Source organism: Bubalus bubalis, chromosome 4, assembly GCF_019923935.1.
Source record: "Bubalus bubalis isolate 160015118507 breed Murrah chromosome 4, NDDB_SH_1, whole genome shotgun sequence".
Lineage (NCBI taxonomy): Eukaryota > Metazoa > Chordata > Mammalia > Artiodactyla > Bovidae > Bubalus > Bubalus bubalis.
Genome location: NC_059160.1, coordinates 102,348,928 through 102,368,503, shown reverse-complemented (window position 1 = coordinate 102,368,503; position 19,576 = coordinate 102,348,928). Strand labels below are relative to the sequence as shown.

The window sequence follows — 19,576 nt, the reverse complement described above, 5'->3', positions numbered from 1 at the left end:
ATTCCTCTCATACTCATCACCATACTGTAACCCTGGGACTTCACTGGATTTGTTTACATTTTATCTGTAACTATCACAGAGGGCCCAGTTAAAATCTAGGTAAAGAAAGAAAATGTGAGGTTTCTTCCTTAAAGAATATTGCAAAACAGAGATCAAAGGCACAATTTTACTCCTCAATCTGTGCAATCTAACTTAGTTTACAATTAAAGAGTGATCTTAATTGTCAAACTTTTAAATTTTATTAAATGTTTGTGGCAATGCATCGAATGAATCCCAGACCTATACAAATACACAGGCAGCTGTTTGTAATTTGCATTTTTATCAGTTTTGAAAGAGCACAATGTACTTCCTGCATCTTATTTTCAGAATTTGCATTTTATCATCTTTGGCTATCCAGTATATAGTATGGAGTACTTGAATATCTCATTCTTTGAATTTTCATTTTTGATTGTAAATCAGATGATTTCTGGCACTTTTCTCTTTTCTCATTTTTCTCTTCTCTCAACCTCCAGGTTTACTTGCTCCCATTTCTTCTTGGCTCTAATAATGAAACACAAAACATATTTCAGTTATTTTCTTTTTCAGCATTATTCAGGGTACAAACATTTTGCATTTATTTTGTTAATTACGTACCATAAATCTTAAGACAAAACAAAAACTAAGCTTGTTTTAATTCATAAATTTTCAGAACGCCATTCAAATTAATTCCATTTCTTTCCAAAGCTTGCTATGATTTGAATTTAGATGAAGGGGAGGATAGAAAGGAATAGAAATACTACTATACAGAAGGCTGCACCATGGGGCACCCAGAATGAAGAGAATGAACGTTCCCTTCTGTGCAGACAGGCACCTCCAGTCAACCAGCTATATCCCTATCAGAAAGGACATGTGGCCTCAAGGGAAGGCTGACAATGACATCTCTAATTGCCTTCAGCTCCTTTCCTCGATTCTCACAGACACATTTTCCTCTCCTCTTGCATTATCCTCAGAGCGTCCAAAAACATTTTCCCAAAGGGCTCCTCTCACCCATTTACACTTCCTCTGGCCTTGGCGCTCAGGTATTCCTCAGAGGAACAGACTAGTGGCAGCTCGTGTTTTCTGCCTCCTCTCTCCACAGGCCATCTGTCCACTGGGAAATGCTGCAATCTCTCCACTGTGCCCTAGCAGGAAGTGCAGGCAAGAAAACACAAACTAACCTTTCTCTCCCTATTCTGGGGAAAACAACAACTGCAAAGGGGAAGTGTTTAGGGGTTACACATTACCCAGCCAAGCCTTAGGCAAATAAGAAAACTAACTTTATTTTGTTAGAAGCCTTTTTAATTTCTTGACTCTAAATTCCCATTCAGCCTGATGTCGAAAATTTATCTAGTCCTGTGCCTATAAACTTAGTCCAAATTCAGTGGTTCCACAGTTATTTCACATGTATCTTTCAATCACATTCAAATTTGAAATTCTTTCCCAGGTTGGTTTTGTTCTTGTTTTTGTTTTTTTTCCCTCCGTTACCTTCCTGCTGTTTATCCTAATTTCTAGGGTTGGGACTGGGCTTCCCAGATTGTGCTAATGGTAAAGAACCCACCCAGTCAGTGCAGGAAACATAAGAGATTTGGGTTCGATCCCTGGGTTGGGAAGACCCCCCAGAGGAAGGCATGGCAATCTACTCCAGTATCCTGGTAGGCTACAGTCCACAGGGTCGCAAAGAGTCAGACATGACTGAGGTGACTTAGCACACATGCATGCAGGGTTGGGACTGGGGAGAATGGCTGCTGCTGTGTGACCATTAGGAAAAGAATTTCATCTCAACAATCTTGGGTTTCAACAAGGTCTGGGTCCTATGCTGGGGAACAGTGCCCATATAACATAGTCTAAGGTTTCTCAAACTTTAATGTGTATCGTAATCACCTGGGGAATCTTGTTAAAATGCAGATACTGATTCAGTAAGTCTGAGATGGAGATTCCATATTTCTAACAAGCTCCCAAGTGATGTCATTGCTGGTGGCCCTCAGACCATCCTTCAAGTAACAAGGGTTTGATCAGTGAGTGATGGCCTGGTTTCTAATCAACTCCCTGGAAATCTATTGTGATTCCAGCTGAGTCCTCCCCTGGAAGAGAACCCAATCACAAAGGCATCTTTCTGATGCTATCCCTTCAGTCCTAGCCAGGAGACTCTGTGTACACCCATGAGTCCTCTCTCCCAGAAACTTACTCTCACTTGAAACTCACAGGAATATGTAATGCCCTCCCAAGCAAACTTGGAGCTTGGCAATTTCCAGAGGCTCTGTCTCCAACCCTTTAGCATTAGACGGGCTTACCCTCCCTGCAACCACATCACCAGAGGGCATTGAGAAATTCTCTCCAAAGTTTTTCCCCTAGGTTGCATCTGAGAAGTACACTGCAAGTCCTTTCTATGCTCTGATTCTTAAAAATTCAAGGGAAATTCTGTCATTGACTTTTCTACCCCTGGGCCCTGGTGGAGCTGGAGGTGGTGGAAGATGAGGCTCCACAAAGTTTCTGTTCTCTTGCTGTCTGTTTCACATACCTTCCTCCATGCTCTCCAAAATTGAAAGAATAAAGCAGTTTTGTTAGCTTGCATTCCTGTCACATACAGGGATGGTACGTGTTTCATATTCCGAAGTGACCCCTCTTCCCTCCCAAACCTTTGGTGATTCATGTTTAACTATGTAGGTGAAGGCTGTTGGAATACAGGAGCTGTCCCTGGGACAGGGGTGGAAACATCCCACCCACAAGGAAATCATGGGAGAAAAAGACATGGCTTAACAATTGGTAGTTTTATTTAGGATTTTCACTGACTTTTCACCTCTTTCCTCACAAAATCAAGTGCAGCCCACATGAACTTAAGATGAAATATAAACAAATAGCACTGCAGTAGCATTCTCTTGTAGTAACATATGCAGAGACGGGAAAAAAAGAAAAGCGATTGACTCCAGTATAAATATATATGAAAGTGTTAGTTGCTCAGTCGTGTCCAACTCTTTGTGACCCCACTGACTGCAGCCTGCCAGCCTCCTCCATCCATGGAATTTTCCAGGCAAGAATACTGGAGTGGGTAGCCATTCGCTTCTTCAGGGGATCTTCCCAACCCAGGGATCGAACCTAGGTCTCCTGCATCACAGGCAGATTTTTTTTACTGTCTAAGCCACCAGGGAAGACCTATAAATATACATACAGGTCTACATACTGCATCACAGTTGTAGTGAAGAGTTTACAGGGAAATGCTGCTTTAGAATATCCTGGCTCTTTATTTTGGGAAGTGTACAGTTTCTAGTCTGGATGTATTTTGATTTTTCTGGGAATCTCTTGTATAAGGTTTTATGAATTTCAGATGATTCTGAAAGTTCTAGGCTACTGATTTAGGTAGGAACTCTCTACCTAGGAGTTTTTCTGAAAGTTTCATGTTTCTAAGAAGTAACTGAAACCAGTTTATCCTGTGTGATCTTTCAAACCTACTGAGCAAGCCTCAGAATAAGCTGGGGTAAAACACCAAGCTTTTTAGTAAAAGAACCACACCTGGAACCCGAGGTTGGAGCTGCTATAAACCTTTACCCTCAGGAGGTCCCCAGAATCTCTACACCATCCCAGGGAAAAGAGCACAAAACAGAGACCATAGTCACTTTGAACCTCCCAGGCTGGAAACTACAACTTAGGTGCCCTGTCAGCCTGCACTAGCCATTATGTACTCACTAGCCAGGATATAGCAGGGCTTTAATATTTTGTGTCAAAATATGGTCTTATATATTGCTTTGTAGTTCAACAAAGAATGCATCTTAACAGATTATATAATTGCTGAAACTACTATGCTTCTGGCTAAGGAGAGAAATATATCAAAATATTTCTGATAAAAAAAATAAGCAAAGAAAAACCTAATTTAAAAAAAGGTAAAATTAAACCAATACAGCATTGTAAAGCAATTATCTTCCAATCAAATATATAAATAAAAGGCAAAAAAAAAAAAAATTGCTAGTAGATGAGATCTAAACTCCAAGTAATTATATTCATATATATCATGAAAATTTTCTAAAATATGTTCCTTGAGCTTAAAACTTGTCATTCATTTTAGAGTTACATGATACATTAAAACCACTAGTAAATATTTACCTGTATATATCTTTTCATTTTTTGAATACGTTTTTGAAAAAGGAATTCTTTTTCGCCACGCTGAACCATTATATGATGTTGACATATATTTATCTGAGAGAAAAAGGAAACAGGAATTAAATATTTTATAATGTTAAAATTATATTCCAGGTGTATTTCAAAGTTATTATTCTCAGAGGTGAAGCTAGTCTCTAAGTAATTCATTTTACCATTTCAAGGGTAAGGAATCAGGGATACAAGTAAGCTTATTAAGACCATTTAAGTTATCAATGACCGTGGTTACACATCTCTTAATTGGCTGTTCATTTCCTCAAAGAAGAATTGCTCCCACGAGGCTAAGCTAAAGTATGATATATGTACGTGATCAAAATATTTCATTGTCTGGCTTTCCTGTGATTTTACATATAATTCTGCTAATATTTGCAGAACTAAAGAAAGGAAGGAGAGAAGGAAAGAAGGAAAGGAAGGTCTGAGGCCCCCCAAATACAAATCTAGACAGTTGTATCTAACTGTCCGGTAGTCACTGTATTCTTCACAAATGTCCACTCACAGTAAAATAATAGCAAAATGATGATAGAAGTAAAGGGCTTTATTCTTGCCTGGGAAATCCCATGGACAGAGGAGCTTGGCAGGCTACAGTCCATGCTGCTGCTAAGTCACTTCAGTCGTGTCTGACTCTGTGCGACCCCATAGACGGCAGCCCACCAGGCTCCGCCGTCCCTGGGATTCTCCAGGCAAGAACACTGGAGTGGGTTGCCATTTCCTTCTCCAATGCATGAGAGTGAAAAGTGAAAATGAAGTCGCTCAGTCGTGTCCAACTCCCAGCAACCCCATGGACTGCAGCCCACCAGGCTCCTCCGTCCATGGGATTTTCCAGACAAGAGTACTGGAGTGGGGTGCCATTGCCTTCTCCAATGGGGTCGCAAAAAGAGTTGGACATGACTTTGCAACTAAACAACAACAACAGTAGTAAATATAAATAATCATGTATATAAATCCATACAGATTCTATTCGAAAACAAACAGAAGAAAAATAATTTAAAAGCTAGCTTCTATGTAAATTGTAAAAGAAGGACCAAAGATAGACACAGAGTTTTTTACTTATGCTTCAAGAAGTACACAACAATCAGAACTCCACTGACTAAAGGCAAAAACAGGCAAATACAAACAAAATTACAGGGAGTTGAGTGACCTTTTGTTAAACTGATAAAATCAAAACCCAGCTTTAAAAGAACCAAATTCATCTGACACAAGGGATTAAAAAATAAATCTGGTTCCCTCCTCCCTCAGGGCCTTGTACTTCCTGACACATACACTATGACTTGGCCTATTACATGATGGAATGATTTAAAAGCAATCTGGACATGGATGGGAGAGATGAGCGGTTGTCAAAAATACTGCAGTTAACCCCCAAACTAACCTTTTCAGAAAGTAATCATGAAGGCCTAAAGAAAAACCAAGGCACTAGCCAAAAAGTGATAACAGAACAATGCAGCTGGTCGAACAAGAAAATGTCAACCATTCAAAAACAATCCTCAAGAGTGAAATAAAGCCATCCAGGGGGAACAAAGTGCAGTGCTCTGAGACAAAACTCTAGAGAGGGTCAGTGACAAGCCATCTGCACCTAACACATTCTCTCCAATGTCCTTTAAACCATGTGTACTCCTACACATGGACAAAAGTCCTCTCACTAGTTTTCTAAGATGTTATGGTGGTGATGGCCTGGAAAGAGAAGGGGGTGGGGAGCAGCTAAGATTAGCTGGACCATCAGGACATCCCACAGGGATGCAAATCACAGACATGAATCAACAGTTATGTACGTGTAGAACCTTACCTGAACAGAGCTCGAATTTGGGTTCCTTGTTAACATCAGCTTTATTGTAGGACCCGTGTGGAGGCCTGCCGTGAGGAGGTGCATTCAATGAGACAGTTCTGACAGTATCTCTCTGAACATGGATATAGGATGCATTCTCAGAATTTTTGTTTTTATTATTCCGATGGTAACTCATTTTATTTTTGGGATTTGAAGCCTGTACTGCTATAATAAAGGAAAGGGGAAAGGGAACAAGGGATGAAGCAAGCTGGTTTCACACCTGTAATTAATGCACTGCACTTTAAATGTTTAATAGCATGATGGAAGATAATGTAAGCTAAAAGAACTAGGTTTATAGGAATTGACATCTCAAATACATGGTGCATGATAGTGCCTTGTTTGTTGGCTAGAAAATATTATTTAATCTATTTTCAAATTATAATTCAGGAATTCCAAATATAGAGACACTTTACCTCTCTGCATCCCTGGGCCAGGAAAGTTCTTTGGTTCATCATATATCCATTTTCTTTTTTTCACACCTTTAAAATGAGGCTTCATCACTGGATGGACATCATTCACTTAAAGAAGTTACAAATTTTTACAGTTTTTAAGGAAATGCTTTCATCTGAAAATTACTGTAGGCACTAATTACATATCTGTGCATTCACATGTCAAGCAAGGGGGAAAAAATGTACCACCCTAATACTTCACTTTCTAGAACAAAGGGTGATTTATTTTTAAGTACCAAAAAAATTTTATCTTGATTTTTCTCATCAAATTGATTGATGAGAAAACTTTCAATAAATAACATTCCTTTGGAGGAAAGATGCTTTTTGTCCAAAGGAATATGTGGATCCTTTTAAAAGAACATAAAATTACAATCCAAATATAATTATATATCTCATTATAATGTTATTTTTAGTAGTTTTAGAATTGTCATTGTAAACATAAATCTTTCTTTACTTTTTAAGCCAAAACTACTACTTCTTAAGTTGGATTAGTGTAAAATACTTTTAGTGAATATTACCTTATTGTTCTAAGCTGGGGTCATGGATAGTTTGGTGAAACAAGACTCAATAATCAAAATTTGTAAATGCTAATATTACTAAATTATTCACTTCTTGCTTGCTTGTTTTAACATGGAAAATTTTATGGGCAGGTTCAATTTTCCAAGAATTTCTAAGGTACATTTCTCCAGAGTAAAAATGAATATCAAAATCACTATGTAGACTGCATTAGCTCTCTATAGTGGGCTGATAAATCTCTCTTTGCCCTAGTTCCCATCTTCAGCTTAAGCAGGAAGCCTTCAGTGAAGCCCTGATTCACTGTCTCCTCTCGAAACATCATGCTCCATCCTTACTCACATGCTCCCCTTCCTAGAATTTGGAAACTGTATTTTTCACAAGTGTCACTGAACTAAGCTCCTCTGAGGTAAACCATCATGGTTCTCTTCGTTGCCCAGCTGGGGTTAAAGAATATTACAGGGTTTCAACAAATGAAATAGGAAGGAAGGAGGGAGGGAAAGAAGATTCATGAGTCTTGATTGTATCAAGAGAAGAGGCTTAGAGTACTAAATGGCAAGGAGAAGTGAAATCAAGAAAAATAAAAAATAAAAAAAAAGAAAGATAATTTAAAAAATCTGTCAATGAATCCCACCACAGGTTAAATTTAAAATGTCATACTAATGAATCTTCTAAGAATGTAGTATTATATTATCAATTTTAATACCTAAATTAAACTAATGGGAAAGTATTTAATTTATTAGAACCCACATCACAATTCATTGTCAGCGTTAGTAGAAGACTATTGTGTCTTTAATTCTTAATCCTGATTAATTTTCAAACCATCATTTTTTCTTTCTTTTTAAAAATTCTATTTCAAATAAGCAAAACAAATCCATGATAAGACAAATATATCTAAGGCCAAAAAGTGATAGAGCTAATGTCTCACTTGAAGAAAGGTCCTCTCTGCACTTCATACTGATATTCTCAGTAGCATTTAATACATGCGTTGTAGGTACTAGTCGGGTAGTTAGGGAACGCTTTGGATGAGGGCTGTCCTTGTTATCTTTTAAAGCAAATTAAGAAAATAAAATGTCAGTATTAATTAAAAAAAAAGAAGTATCTCTGTTGGTATTTCACTTTGCAAGCATTATATGATGGGCATATATATGCCCGTCTATGCTCTTTAAAAAATATATATGCATATTAATTTTTAGAACCCACCATTGAAATTCCCTAGTTAGCACATTGAGTCCTCCAAATCTGTCAGTATCAAAACATTAAAAATTTGAAATACAGCCATTATCTTCAATAGGTAAATATGTATTTGTGACAATATTTTTAATACTTCCATACAAAAAAAATTTTTTTTAAAAAAGAGTTATCAATTTTATATCAAATGTGCCAATTAAAAAAAAATACTGATTTCATTTACTTATTTGGCTGGCCTGGTCTTAGTAGCAGCACATGGGATCTTTGATGCAGTATATGGGATCTAGTTCCCTGACCAGGGATTGAACCCAAGCCCCCTGCATTGGGAGCACAGAGTCTTAGCCACTGGACCATCTGGGAAGTTCCAAGTATGCCAATTTAAACAAAGGATGAAGAAATATCTGTAAAACACTTCACCTGTTCTAAGCTTTGGAGCAGAACAATCCAACAAAGTTTTCTACAATGATGGAAACATTCTGCGCCATCTGGAATGATAGCCACTGGTCACATGTGAATACTGAGCACGTGCAATATGGCTAGTGCAACTGAAAAACTGAATTTTAAAATTGTATTTAATTTTGATTAACTTCAGTGTAAACAGCCACACGCGAATGATGGCTACCGTTATTTGTGAAATTAGAGGTGTGTTTTTTGATGGACTGAACAAAAGAGAGGAGAAGAGATTTACATATCATTTTCCATAGGAAGAGTTTGATCACATGTGTCTTTCCCTGTCTTTGAGAATATTTATTTAATGATGGAGAAGACAGTAGATAAAATTGGTTAACACTTATATGTAGAATAGGTGAAGTCCTCTAATTACAGGACAGCTATCCTGTCTGTGGCTTAGAGAGCTGCCCAGCCAAGGTCCCAGCTGGGGGATTCTTAGCAAGGTAGAGGCAGCATAAACCTATAGAGAATGTACAATATTAACATGTCTCTGGATTATTCTCAGACTACAGTTAGTAATAATCCTAAAGCGGGAAGTCAGCATGAGATTAGTACTCTTCTCAGTATATATATCTTCACAAAAGCTTTCTAAGAAAATTCAATCACACTGAATATTAGAAGCTGGGAGAAAAAAAAAAAAAAACTAAAGAGGGCTGGATATTACCATTGGAGAGAACCAATGACTTTAGAGCCAGCAAGACTCTCAGCAATTGTGTAGCCCAACAGGCCTGTTTCTCCCATAAGGAAACTGAAGATAAGAAAGATAAAGCTCTACAAGAGAATAATCAGTGACAGAGCCAGGACTGGATACGGAGGGACCCTGACTCCTATCTAGTATATTTTGGTGTGTATTTTTATTACCTTGTCTCTTGTATTGGTTTCTACAACTGTATAACACAATCAAATTTTATGTTTTGAACTTATTTATACAAATCACAAATGGATCAAAATATAGACTGGCTCATTACCTTTAGCATTTGAACATTGTGATATGGTGCTTTCTTTCTCTTCAGTTAAAGCTTCATTTTCATCTACTCCAAGAAATATGATTCTCTGTGGAACGTAGCAGTCACCTCCTAGGACGATAACTTACTGTCAGTGGCAACAATGGCAGACAATTGTACAAAGCTATCTTCCAATACAGCATACTCCTCCTCTGAAACACTATTTAAATACTTCTCAGTGATACTATTGCCATCTCTGTACATATCAAATATGTTTTGATTAATATATATGTATATGATATTCAGTATGTACACTTACAGGTAATTGTAAGAAAACTCAGTCAACACAATTTTCCATCTAATAATCTTTACCACACTTTGCTATGCTATGCTAAGTCACTTCAGTCGTGTCCGATTCTGTGCGACCCCATAGACAGCAGCCCACCAGGCTCTGCTCTCCCTGGGATTCTCCAGGCAAGAACACTGGAGTGGGTTGCCATTTCCTTCTCCAATGCATGAAAGTGAAAAGGGAAAGTGAAGTCGCTCAGTCGTGTCCGACTCTTAGTGACCCCACAGACTGCAGCCCACCAGGCTCCTCCGTCCATGGGATTTTCCAGGCAAGAGTACTGGAGTGAGGTGCCATTGCCTTCTCCGTTACCACACTTCAGAGATACTCAATAAATATAATTGCTTTCCATATAATATCCTCAAGTGTATGAAAGCAGTTTTCATGTTCCCTAAAGATCTATTTTCCAGGATAAATATCCACAAGTGCTTTAAAATGTACTTAAATACTTAATTTCAGATCTTCACCATACAAGTTTCTGTTTCTTAACATAGAATACTTGTTTTCAAGTAACCTTGTTTAAAAATAATTCTCAAATATGGACTACCCTGTATAGAAATCAGTGGAACTAATACAATAATAGATGACATTTATACAGCATCTTTCTATATGTCAGATAGTCTACTGAATATTTTAAATGACTTATTGCATTTAATTATTTTTCTTTAGTACTCCTAATAATGCAACGTAAGTTTATCTTAGCTATCTGGTAGCTGACACAAGTTACTTAATCATTTTGAAACTTTGTGGCCAACAAAAGCATTTATTTTTCCCTCACAATCTGTATCATATCAAGTCTTTCCCAACTTGAAGAAAACTTACCAGTCACATCTTGGACTTAACTGCAAGAGGCTATGTTTATCACAATTTGCCTTTACCTCGTTACATTCGACTCACTGCCCCAGCATGTTAGCTTCCGGTCACCTGTGCATTTTATAAACAACGTCTCTATACATGTAATCGCAGTTCAACTGTTGAAACACAAAGCCATTTGTTCCACAAATATTTACAAAGTGTACTGCATGTGCCAGGAATTATACTGCAGAGAGCAACTGATTATATACAATTCCTGGCCTCAAGGAGCTTATCCAAAGTCAGTGATAAAATATCAAAGAGACGTTGATGAAACAAGTTGCTTATGAGAGAAAAAAGTCAGAACTATGTATTTTATGGTGATATACTCAGAATCAATCAGTAATAAATTAACTAACCTCCATTTTCAAAAGCAGCAATGTCAGTCCTTTGTTTCCTGTCCAATGATGCTTTTATTTCACCTTGCCTTTCAAATAGGCTGAATTTTGTTGGAACTGTCAGACCATCCCCTAGAAATTTAAAAAAAAAAAAAAAAAGAAAAGAAATCACTCAAGAAACCATTAGGTGCTTATCTAAGTTTCTGATAGAATCTATGATGATAGTAAAGAATCTAAAAGTTAATAGAAGTAGTGTTCATCCAGTGATTTCATGAACAATAAAATTATAATTATATACATTTTAAGCCAATTTATAATAATTAGGAGAGCAGAAGGGAAGTTTATTTTCTTATGTGGATAACGAAACAAGTGGCAGTTAAAAAATGTGAGCAATCTAATGCTATAATGTATATATATTTAATTTAGTTGATGTGACATATAATGAATTTTATAATATTTCTTTTGTTTTTATCTTCTCACCATGAATAAACTGAGTAAAATGTATTAGGATCTACTCTCTGGTGGCTCAGATGGTAAAGCGTCTGTCTACAATGCGAGAGACCTGGGTTCAATCCCTGGGTTGGGAAGATTCCCTGGAGAAGGAAATGGCAACCCACTCCAGTACGCTTGCCTTGAAAATCCCACGGACGGAGGAGCTTGGTGCAGGCTACTGTCCAGGGGGTCGCAAAGAGTTGGGCACGACTAAACAACTTCACTTCACTCATTGAAAAATGCTAATTATACTGATAATTAAAGTCTCTCCATTCTCTTTATACATTTTTAGATAATTTTCTCCTAAAGTAAAATATTAAAAGGAGAATAAAGGAGCTATGGTAATCTGATATAACTTGTGATTCTGCACTGGATTCTCAATCAGGTAGACTTCATTTTAGTATAAAGAACACTGATGACACAATTGGTGAAACTTTTTTTTAGGTTTGTAAATAATATTATATCACTAGTAATCTTCTGATATTGGTATTTATACCACATAGGTGTGAGAGTTATGTAAGCCTGCAACTTACTCTCAAACAATTTGAAAAAAAATAACAACAATGTGTATATTGAGAGAGAGAGAGGGAGGGAATGAAAAAACCAAATGTGTAAAGTGCTAACATTTGGGGAAATCTGGGTAAAGAGGGTTCATGAATTAACTGGAATTATTTAAAAATAAAAAGCTTTTAAAAACCATAATATAAAGTGAAAACGCATATAACTGTCTTTCTATCTGACATTTTTAATACTCATTGCTAACATGTTTGCCCTTGTTTTGTTTTTCTTGTCTGTGTCATTTCCTTCTCCAGGGGATCTCCACTACCCAGGGATCAAGCTCATGTCTCCGGTGCGCCCTGTGTTGGCATGCGGGTTCTTTACCACTGGAGCCACCTGGGAAGCCCTTGTCTGTGTAATTCGGACAATCTGTCCTTCCCTAGATGGCTCCCACCTATCAGCTTGGGTTTTTCGACTGTTCTACCGTTTGACAGTATGTTGCTGCCACCTACTGCCATATATGTTTAAATGGCTTGCCACACATACTTGCAAGACAGACATTCTACTCTTTATCTTATATTCATCTTGATCCTGGGAATCTTTTCCAACTATCTTTTTGGTATCTAAGAGGAGAAAAGAATTCTGATTTCGCTTACTGCTATAAAGGTTTTTTTCTTTTTTTTAAGCTCATCCCAGAGGCAAGAAAACTACTTAAACCCATGACATCCATGGATTTTTCTCTGAGTTCCTTGTTTTATATCCAGAAAATAATGTTCTTTTTATCTTGCCTTCAAGAGCAAAACATTCACCAACAGAAAAGTCAGATTCACCAGAACATAAGATCCATAAAAGGCACAGCCTTGTAATTATTCACCTGTGTTGCCCTTGAAATTGGCTGGTACACAGGAAGCACTCATTCAATGAACAAATATACCCTTGTCCTGCCACTAACATTGTTCCGTGATCTCCCTTTTGTCCTTCTAGGGCTAAGTTGTCCATTCTACTTATGAAAAAAAAAATCTACATTTGTTTTATAGGGAGATTTATTTTCATAGACAAATGAAGTGGTAAAACCGAGTTATTTACAGAATTACTGCATGGGCTATGTAGTGTCACCATGGTTTATGTAGTCTATTCATTCTGTGGTTCCTCTGGGAAAATATGATTACATTAATAGCAGCTTTTCATATTAAATTTAGGTTATGCAATAAAATCACTTCCTTCTCACTCTCAATTCTGATGTATTATTTGTCATTTGACTCCAGTGCACACTTAATAATTCACAGCCTATCACACCAAGTATTCACCACCTTGAAAAGCTTCCTTTTCATTCCTTACCTTCTTGCAATTCACTGCCACTTTCCAAAGACTTTTCTATCTCTTTTTCCACTATAGAGGCTATGCTTTTAGATGATGAGATATCTGAAGGAGTATGAACTCTGTAGTATTCACCTAATTTCCCACAAGAAAATCAATGGTTAGTGTACTTCTCACATCAAATATTAGAAAATATACAAATGTTTGATTTCTTACCAGATTTATAACACATCTCCTTTATTGCTCTTTTTTCTTCAATTTCTTCAGGAGTCTTTGTCCATAAACTAGAAGCATCTATAGGATATATTTTTTTTTAAATTAAATTGTCCCAAAGCCAAATTAATCTGAAAATTTATAAACCAGAATGAAAAATCCCACACATTGTCCTCATAAATGGATTACTGTTTTAAAAATATTTAAAGTCAATAACTTGTGTACTAACATGTTTCTTATTGCTATATTTTATGTTTTAGAAAGAATCAGTCAAGAGAAAAATGACTGTACGTTGTATGTGTCTTGAGATGAGAGGCTGGACATACAGGTTCACATTTGAGATTATGTTTGTCTGGAGAAGGAGGATGTTGGGAGAGGACACAGAGCTAAACAGCAGAAAGTGACACATCCCCTTTTTCCTATTCTTCCTCAAAGTTAGTTTTAAAATTAAAGGATGATGAGTGGGTTGTAATATATCCTCCTGAGGTTTCAGGGGGTTCTGACTCTAGATCAGAGGTGGAATTCCCTATTAATTATCTTTCTGGAGTAAGATAGCTACAGAAAAAAATGTAACATTTCAGTCTTTTCAACGTGCCCACATTCTGAGTCTCCATACAACAACAAATTCCAGGGCAGAGACAGACTTAGTTTATTTTTCTGGATGTTTAACTTGTTTGTGCATATTTATTGGCACTGCAGTGCTGTGGTGATATGGGAGGAATAAGATGGACTACAGTGTAAGACCTGGGTTCTAGTCTTCTTTATGCTGGCAAGGATTACTGGGATAGTGCAGATGATAATCCTTTACACGTTACAAACTACTCTATTGATCTCTATAGCTTCAAGGATTAAATGTGAGACAGATAGACTGACACTTGTGTATATCAGTGTTGTTACATATAAACAGACAATGTTGTTATATATAAATTTATATGATTATATAAATCATTATCAATGTTAATTTATACACAAATAAAACATGTTATTAGTATACTTACAAGCAACTGTGCATATTTAAACATGAGATCTGTCTTCTAGCCATCATACAACAAAAAACTTTCAATCCAAACGATCATAAATATATGTGTAGATGTCGAACAAATTAGAACATAATGAATTTAATATATTTAATAAAATTAAAGCTATTTTCTCACCAAAATATGCCTTATATATTAGTTATAAACTTCTAAAAGTTAAACAAGTATGCAGAAAACATCATGAAGTTTTTGAATGTGCACTATAAATGTGACAAAAGGTTTATTCACCATTTTGTTCACCTTCTTCCTCCTCCTCTTCCTCAAAGTTAGTTTTTAAAACTAAAGGATGGTGAATGGGTCGTGATATATTCTCCTGAGGTTTTAGAGGTTCCTGACTCTGGGTTGGGGGTGGAATTCCTTCCTGAGTTTCTTTCTGTAGAGTGATATCTATAGAGAAAAGGCAACATTTTAGTCTTCAAGATATACCTTTTGGCACATGTTCAATGATTAACTATTGTCCTCTTGATTAACTGCATATTTTAAAAGACATCTCATTTCTAGAAAGGTTATTAAACTAACTTATAAAAATCAGCATTTTGCTGGTAAGATGTGGAAAATGTGCTAATTCATAGACTTTAGATAGTAATTATAGCCACATTTGGGTATATATCATACTTTGGTACAAACACCAAGTGATCACAAGCATTACTGTATTCTTCCATTACATCTATGGGATAAGAATAACTTAGTTAATCACATTATGACTACTTAACAAAGGTAAACTCATATAAGACATAACTTATAATGTCAGAGTATACACGTTTAAAAGGGGGGAAAAATCCAGAGGTTCTAGTTTTCTGTGGTTGGGGGTTGATGACTTGGAAGTGAGAATAATACCTTCAGATTTCTCTACTGGCTCCACATTGGTCAGATTGAACAAAGCTCTAGGTCATATTTAAATGTTCTGTAACCTTCAAAACTAATCAGCAAATAATAGAAAAAGCTAGTGAACACATACATCTTCAATCGTTACTTATTCGAGTCCCTTTATTTTTCAAGCCAATAGTTATCAAATCTGGCTAAATATCAGAATCAACTGAAGAAATTATTCAAATCATCTTTTCTGTATCTGTTTTCCAAACTTCTGATTCTGAAGGGCGAGATTAAAGCCTGGAAATCTGATGCTATTTTTCAAATGTCTCAGATAATTGCAAAATCAGTCAAGACTGGAAACCACACCCCAAATCAAGGATCATCTATCTGGGGTCCAGGGTCATGGAAAGCCTTTTAGCGGTTTTGCCACCACAATAATTTGAAAGCCTGTCAGGCTCCTCTGTCCATGGAATTATTCCAGGTAAGGATATTGGAGTGGGTAGCCTTTCCCTTCTCCAGGGATTTTCGTGACCCAGGGATCGAACCCAGGTCTCCCACACTGCAGGCAGATTCTTACCATCTGAGCCACCAGGGAAGCCCTGAAAGCAATCAATTGTATTCCAAATTCTTAATTTCCACATCTATTTCACCTAAAATTGCCCGAGAACAGGCCTCAGTCCATAATAGCCTTTTCTCTACTTTACAAAATAAAGGTGGACAGGAAAGCCTGGCATGCTTCAGTGCATGGGGGTCACAAAAAGCTGGAACTGACCTAGCAACTGAACAACAACCCTTTACTCATGCCAAAATTTTCTATATAGCACATTGCCCAAAAGAGAAATCCTCTTTTGCTGAATAATCAAACCACCAAGAACCCATAAGGCTTTTTCCATTACCTTGATTTATACACACTCCTAGAAAATGTTGTAATAGGCAGAATAATGCCCTCCCAAAGATGTCCAAGTTTTTATTGCTGAAACCTGTGTACACACTAGGTTATACAGGAAGGAGGAATTAAGACAGCTAATCAGCCAACCTCAATATTAGCAAATTATCCTTGATTATTCAGGTGGTCCTTTGGAAGTAGACGAGTTGCAGAGGAACAGGTGTGACAGTGGACGCTAGGTCAGAGTAATGCAGTATCAGAAGGACCTGACTACTCATTGCTGATTCTGAACTTTGAGAAAGGGGGACATGAACCAAGAAATAATGAAGACCTCTAGAAACTGGAAAAGGTAAGTAAACAGGTTCTCCCTCAGAATCTCCATAAGGAATGCAGCCCTGGAGACACCTTAATTTTAATTCAGAGAGATTTCATCAAATTCCTAAACTATAAGCTAATAAAATTGAGTTGTTGAAGCCACTTGGTTAGGGGTAATTTGTTACAGCAGTAACAGGAAACAAATACACATGGTATTATAAAAAGTGCTACCGGGGTTTACATTGGGATGGTCTGAATTCACATGCATGATAGAGTATGTCGGTAGTTAAGAATTTTTATTGAAAATTTTTGCTTCCTCCACTTCTAGACACTTGTTAAAGAATATGTCATTCTTGAAAAAAAGTCTCGTGGCATCAGTGAAAAGAGAGCACTAGTAAGAAATTCTGAAGGAAAAATATGGCTTTAAACAGAACTTTTCAGCTATTCTAAATACCTATTCCCAAGACTTGTCATTAGCTGCAAAGAAAAGCTTCACTGAACACTCAAAACAGTAAATGTTAGTCCCATTTTTTAAAAGCTTTCTTGAGGTTCACAAACTATACAATTCACACATTTAAACATTTTTTTTAGTATATTCATAGAGGTGTGCAATTATTGCCATGATCAATTTTAGGATATCTGATCCCCTCAAAAAAGAAACCCATACCTATTAGCCTGTTCATGTCTGCCCGACGTCGCCAGCCATACAAGCACTAGTATACTTTCTGTTTCTATGGATTTGCCTGTTTTGGATATTTCATATAAATGAAATCATACAGTATGTAGTCCTTTGTACATGACTTCTTCAACTTACCATAGTGTTGTGCTGTTAAATTGTTTATTTGGCCACACTGGGTCTTTGTTGCAGCATGAAGGATCTTTAGTTGCAGCATATGGGATCTAGTTCCCTGACCATGGATTAAACCTGGGTCCCCTGGATTGAGAGCGCTGGGTCTTAGCCACTGGACCACCAGGGAAGTCCTCTCACAGTGTTTTTTAATAGTCAAATAATATTTCACTGTGTGCATATACCACAATTTTTCCATTCATCAAATGATGGACACTTGGTTTATTTCCACTTTTTTAGTTGTTTTAAATAATGTTAGTATGAATATTTATTGTTGTACAAGTTTCGTGAGGATATATGTTTTCACATTTCTTGGATATATATACTTAGAAGTGAGTAAGTAGAACATATGGTGATTCTGGGGGCTTCCTAGGTGGCTCTAGTGGTAAAGAACCCACCTGCCAATTCAGGTGACATAAGAGACATGGGTTTGATCCCTGGGTCGGGAAGATCCCCTGGAGGAGGGCATGGAAACCCACTCCAGTATTCTTGCCTGGGGAATCTCATGGACAGAGGAACGTGGTGGGCTACAATACTTAGTGCCAGGAAGAGCTGTAATGACTGAAGCAACTTACATATGCACACTTAGTGATCTATGTTTACTCTTTTGAGGAAATGCCAAACTGTTTTCCAAAACTGCATCATCTACATTCCTATCTGAAATGTATGAAGATTCCAATTTCTCCATATTCTTGTCAAATCTTCTTCTTATCTATTTGATTAAACCATCTGAGTAGATAGGAGTGATACCTCATGGTTTTGACTTACATTGATCTAATGGTGAGTTACAATGAGCATCTTTGCATGAGCTTATTCAGTTCAGTTGCTTAGTTGTGTCTGACTCTTTGTGACCCAATGGACTGTAGCAGGCTTCCCCGTTCATCACCAACTCCGAGAGCTTACTCAAACTCATGTCCATCGAGTTGGTGATGCCATCCAACCATCTCATCCTCTGTTGTCCCCTTGACCTCCTGCCTTCAAACTTTCCCAGCATCAGGGTCTTTTCCAGTGAATCACTTCTTCACATCAGGGGGCCAAAGTATTGGAGTTTCAGCATCAGCATTGGTCCTTCCAATGAACATTCTGGACTGATTTATTTTAGGATTGTCTGGTTTGATCTCCTTGGTGTCCAAGGGACTCTCAAGAGTCTTTTCCAACACCATATTCAAAAGCATCAATTCTTCAGTGCTCAGCTTTCTTTATGGTCCAACTCTTATATCCATACATGACAACTGGAAAACCATAGCTTTGACTAGACTGATCTTTGTCGATAAAGTAATGTCTTTGCTTTTTAGTATGCTGTCTAGGTTGGTCATAGCATTTCTTCAAAGGAGTAAGTGTCTTAATTTCATGGCTGCAGTCACCATCTGCAGTGATTTTGCAGTCAAAGAAAATAAAACTGTCACTGTTTCCCCATCTATTTGCCATGAAGTGATGGGACTAGATGTCATGATCTTAAAGTTTTTTGAATGTTGAGTTTTAAGCCAGCTTTTTCACTCCCCTCTGTCATTTTCATCAAAAGGCTCTTTAGTTCTTCTTCCCTTTCTGACATAAGGGTGATGTCATTGGCATATCTTAAGTTATTGATATTTCTCCTGGCAATCTTGATCCCAGCTTGTGCTTCATCCAGCCTGGCATTTTGCATGATATACTCTGCATATAAGTTAAATAAGCAAGGTAACAATATACAGCTTTGAGGTACTCCTTTACCAATTTGGAACCAGTCTGTTGTCCCATGTCCAGTTCTCACTGTTGCTTCTTGGCCTGTATACAGATTTCTAAGAAGGCAGGTAAGGTGGTCTGGCATTCCGATCTCTTGAAGAATTTTCCAGTTTGTTGTGATCCACACAGTCATAGGCTTTAGTGTAGTCAATGAAGCAGAAGTAGGTATTTTTCTGGAATTTTCTTGCCTTTTCTATGATTCAACAGATGTTGGCAATTTGATCTCTGGTTCCTCTGCCTTTTCTAAATACTTGAATATCTGAAAGTTCTTGGTTCACATACTCTTGAAGCCTGAATTGGAAATTTTGATTATTACTTTGCTAGCATGTGAGATGAGTGCAATTGTGCAGTAGTATGAACATTCTTT

The 19,576-nt window shown here is 37.2% G+C and overlaps 1 protein-coding gene across 6 annotated transcripts in view; it reads right to left on the bottom strand.

Annotated features, from left to right (window-relative positions):
- Positions 1–216: 216 nt before the first annotated feature.
- C4H12orf50 (chromosome 4 C12orf50 homolog) overlaps positions 217–19,576 on the bottom strand; it is a 33,092-nt gene continuing 13,732 nt past the window's right edge. For 2 of the 6 annotated variants that reach the window (XM_044941857.1, XM_044941861.1), the window contains exons 5-14: positions 14,855–15,013; positions 13,593–13,670; positions 13,398–13,511; positions 11,091–11,201; positions 9,558–9,665; positions 6,400–6,504; positions 5,948–6,151; positions 4,114–4,206; positions 1,027–1,160; positions 217–540 (exon numbers count right to left, since the gene is read on the bottom strand). In XM_044941857.1, the coding sequence (XP_044797792.1) occupies positions 1,066–1,160; positions 4,114–4,206; positions 5,948–6,151; positions 6,400–6,504; positions 9,558–9,665; positions 11,091–11,201; positions 13,398–13,511; positions 13,593–13,670; positions 14,855–15,013 (1,067 nt within the window). In that variant the 3' untranslated portion in view covers positions 217–540; positions 1,027–1,065. Of the gene's footprint in view, positions 541–1,026; positions 1,161–4,113; positions 4,207–5,947; positions 6,152–6,399; positions 6,505–7,876; positions 7,994–9,557; positions 9,666–11,090; positions 11,202–13,397; positions 13,512–13,592; positions 13,671–14,854; positions 15,014–19,576 lie in introns of all 6 variants that reach the window. The other 4 variants (XM_044941862.1, XM_044941858.1, XM_044941859.1 and 1 more) reach the window with 4 other exon arrangements.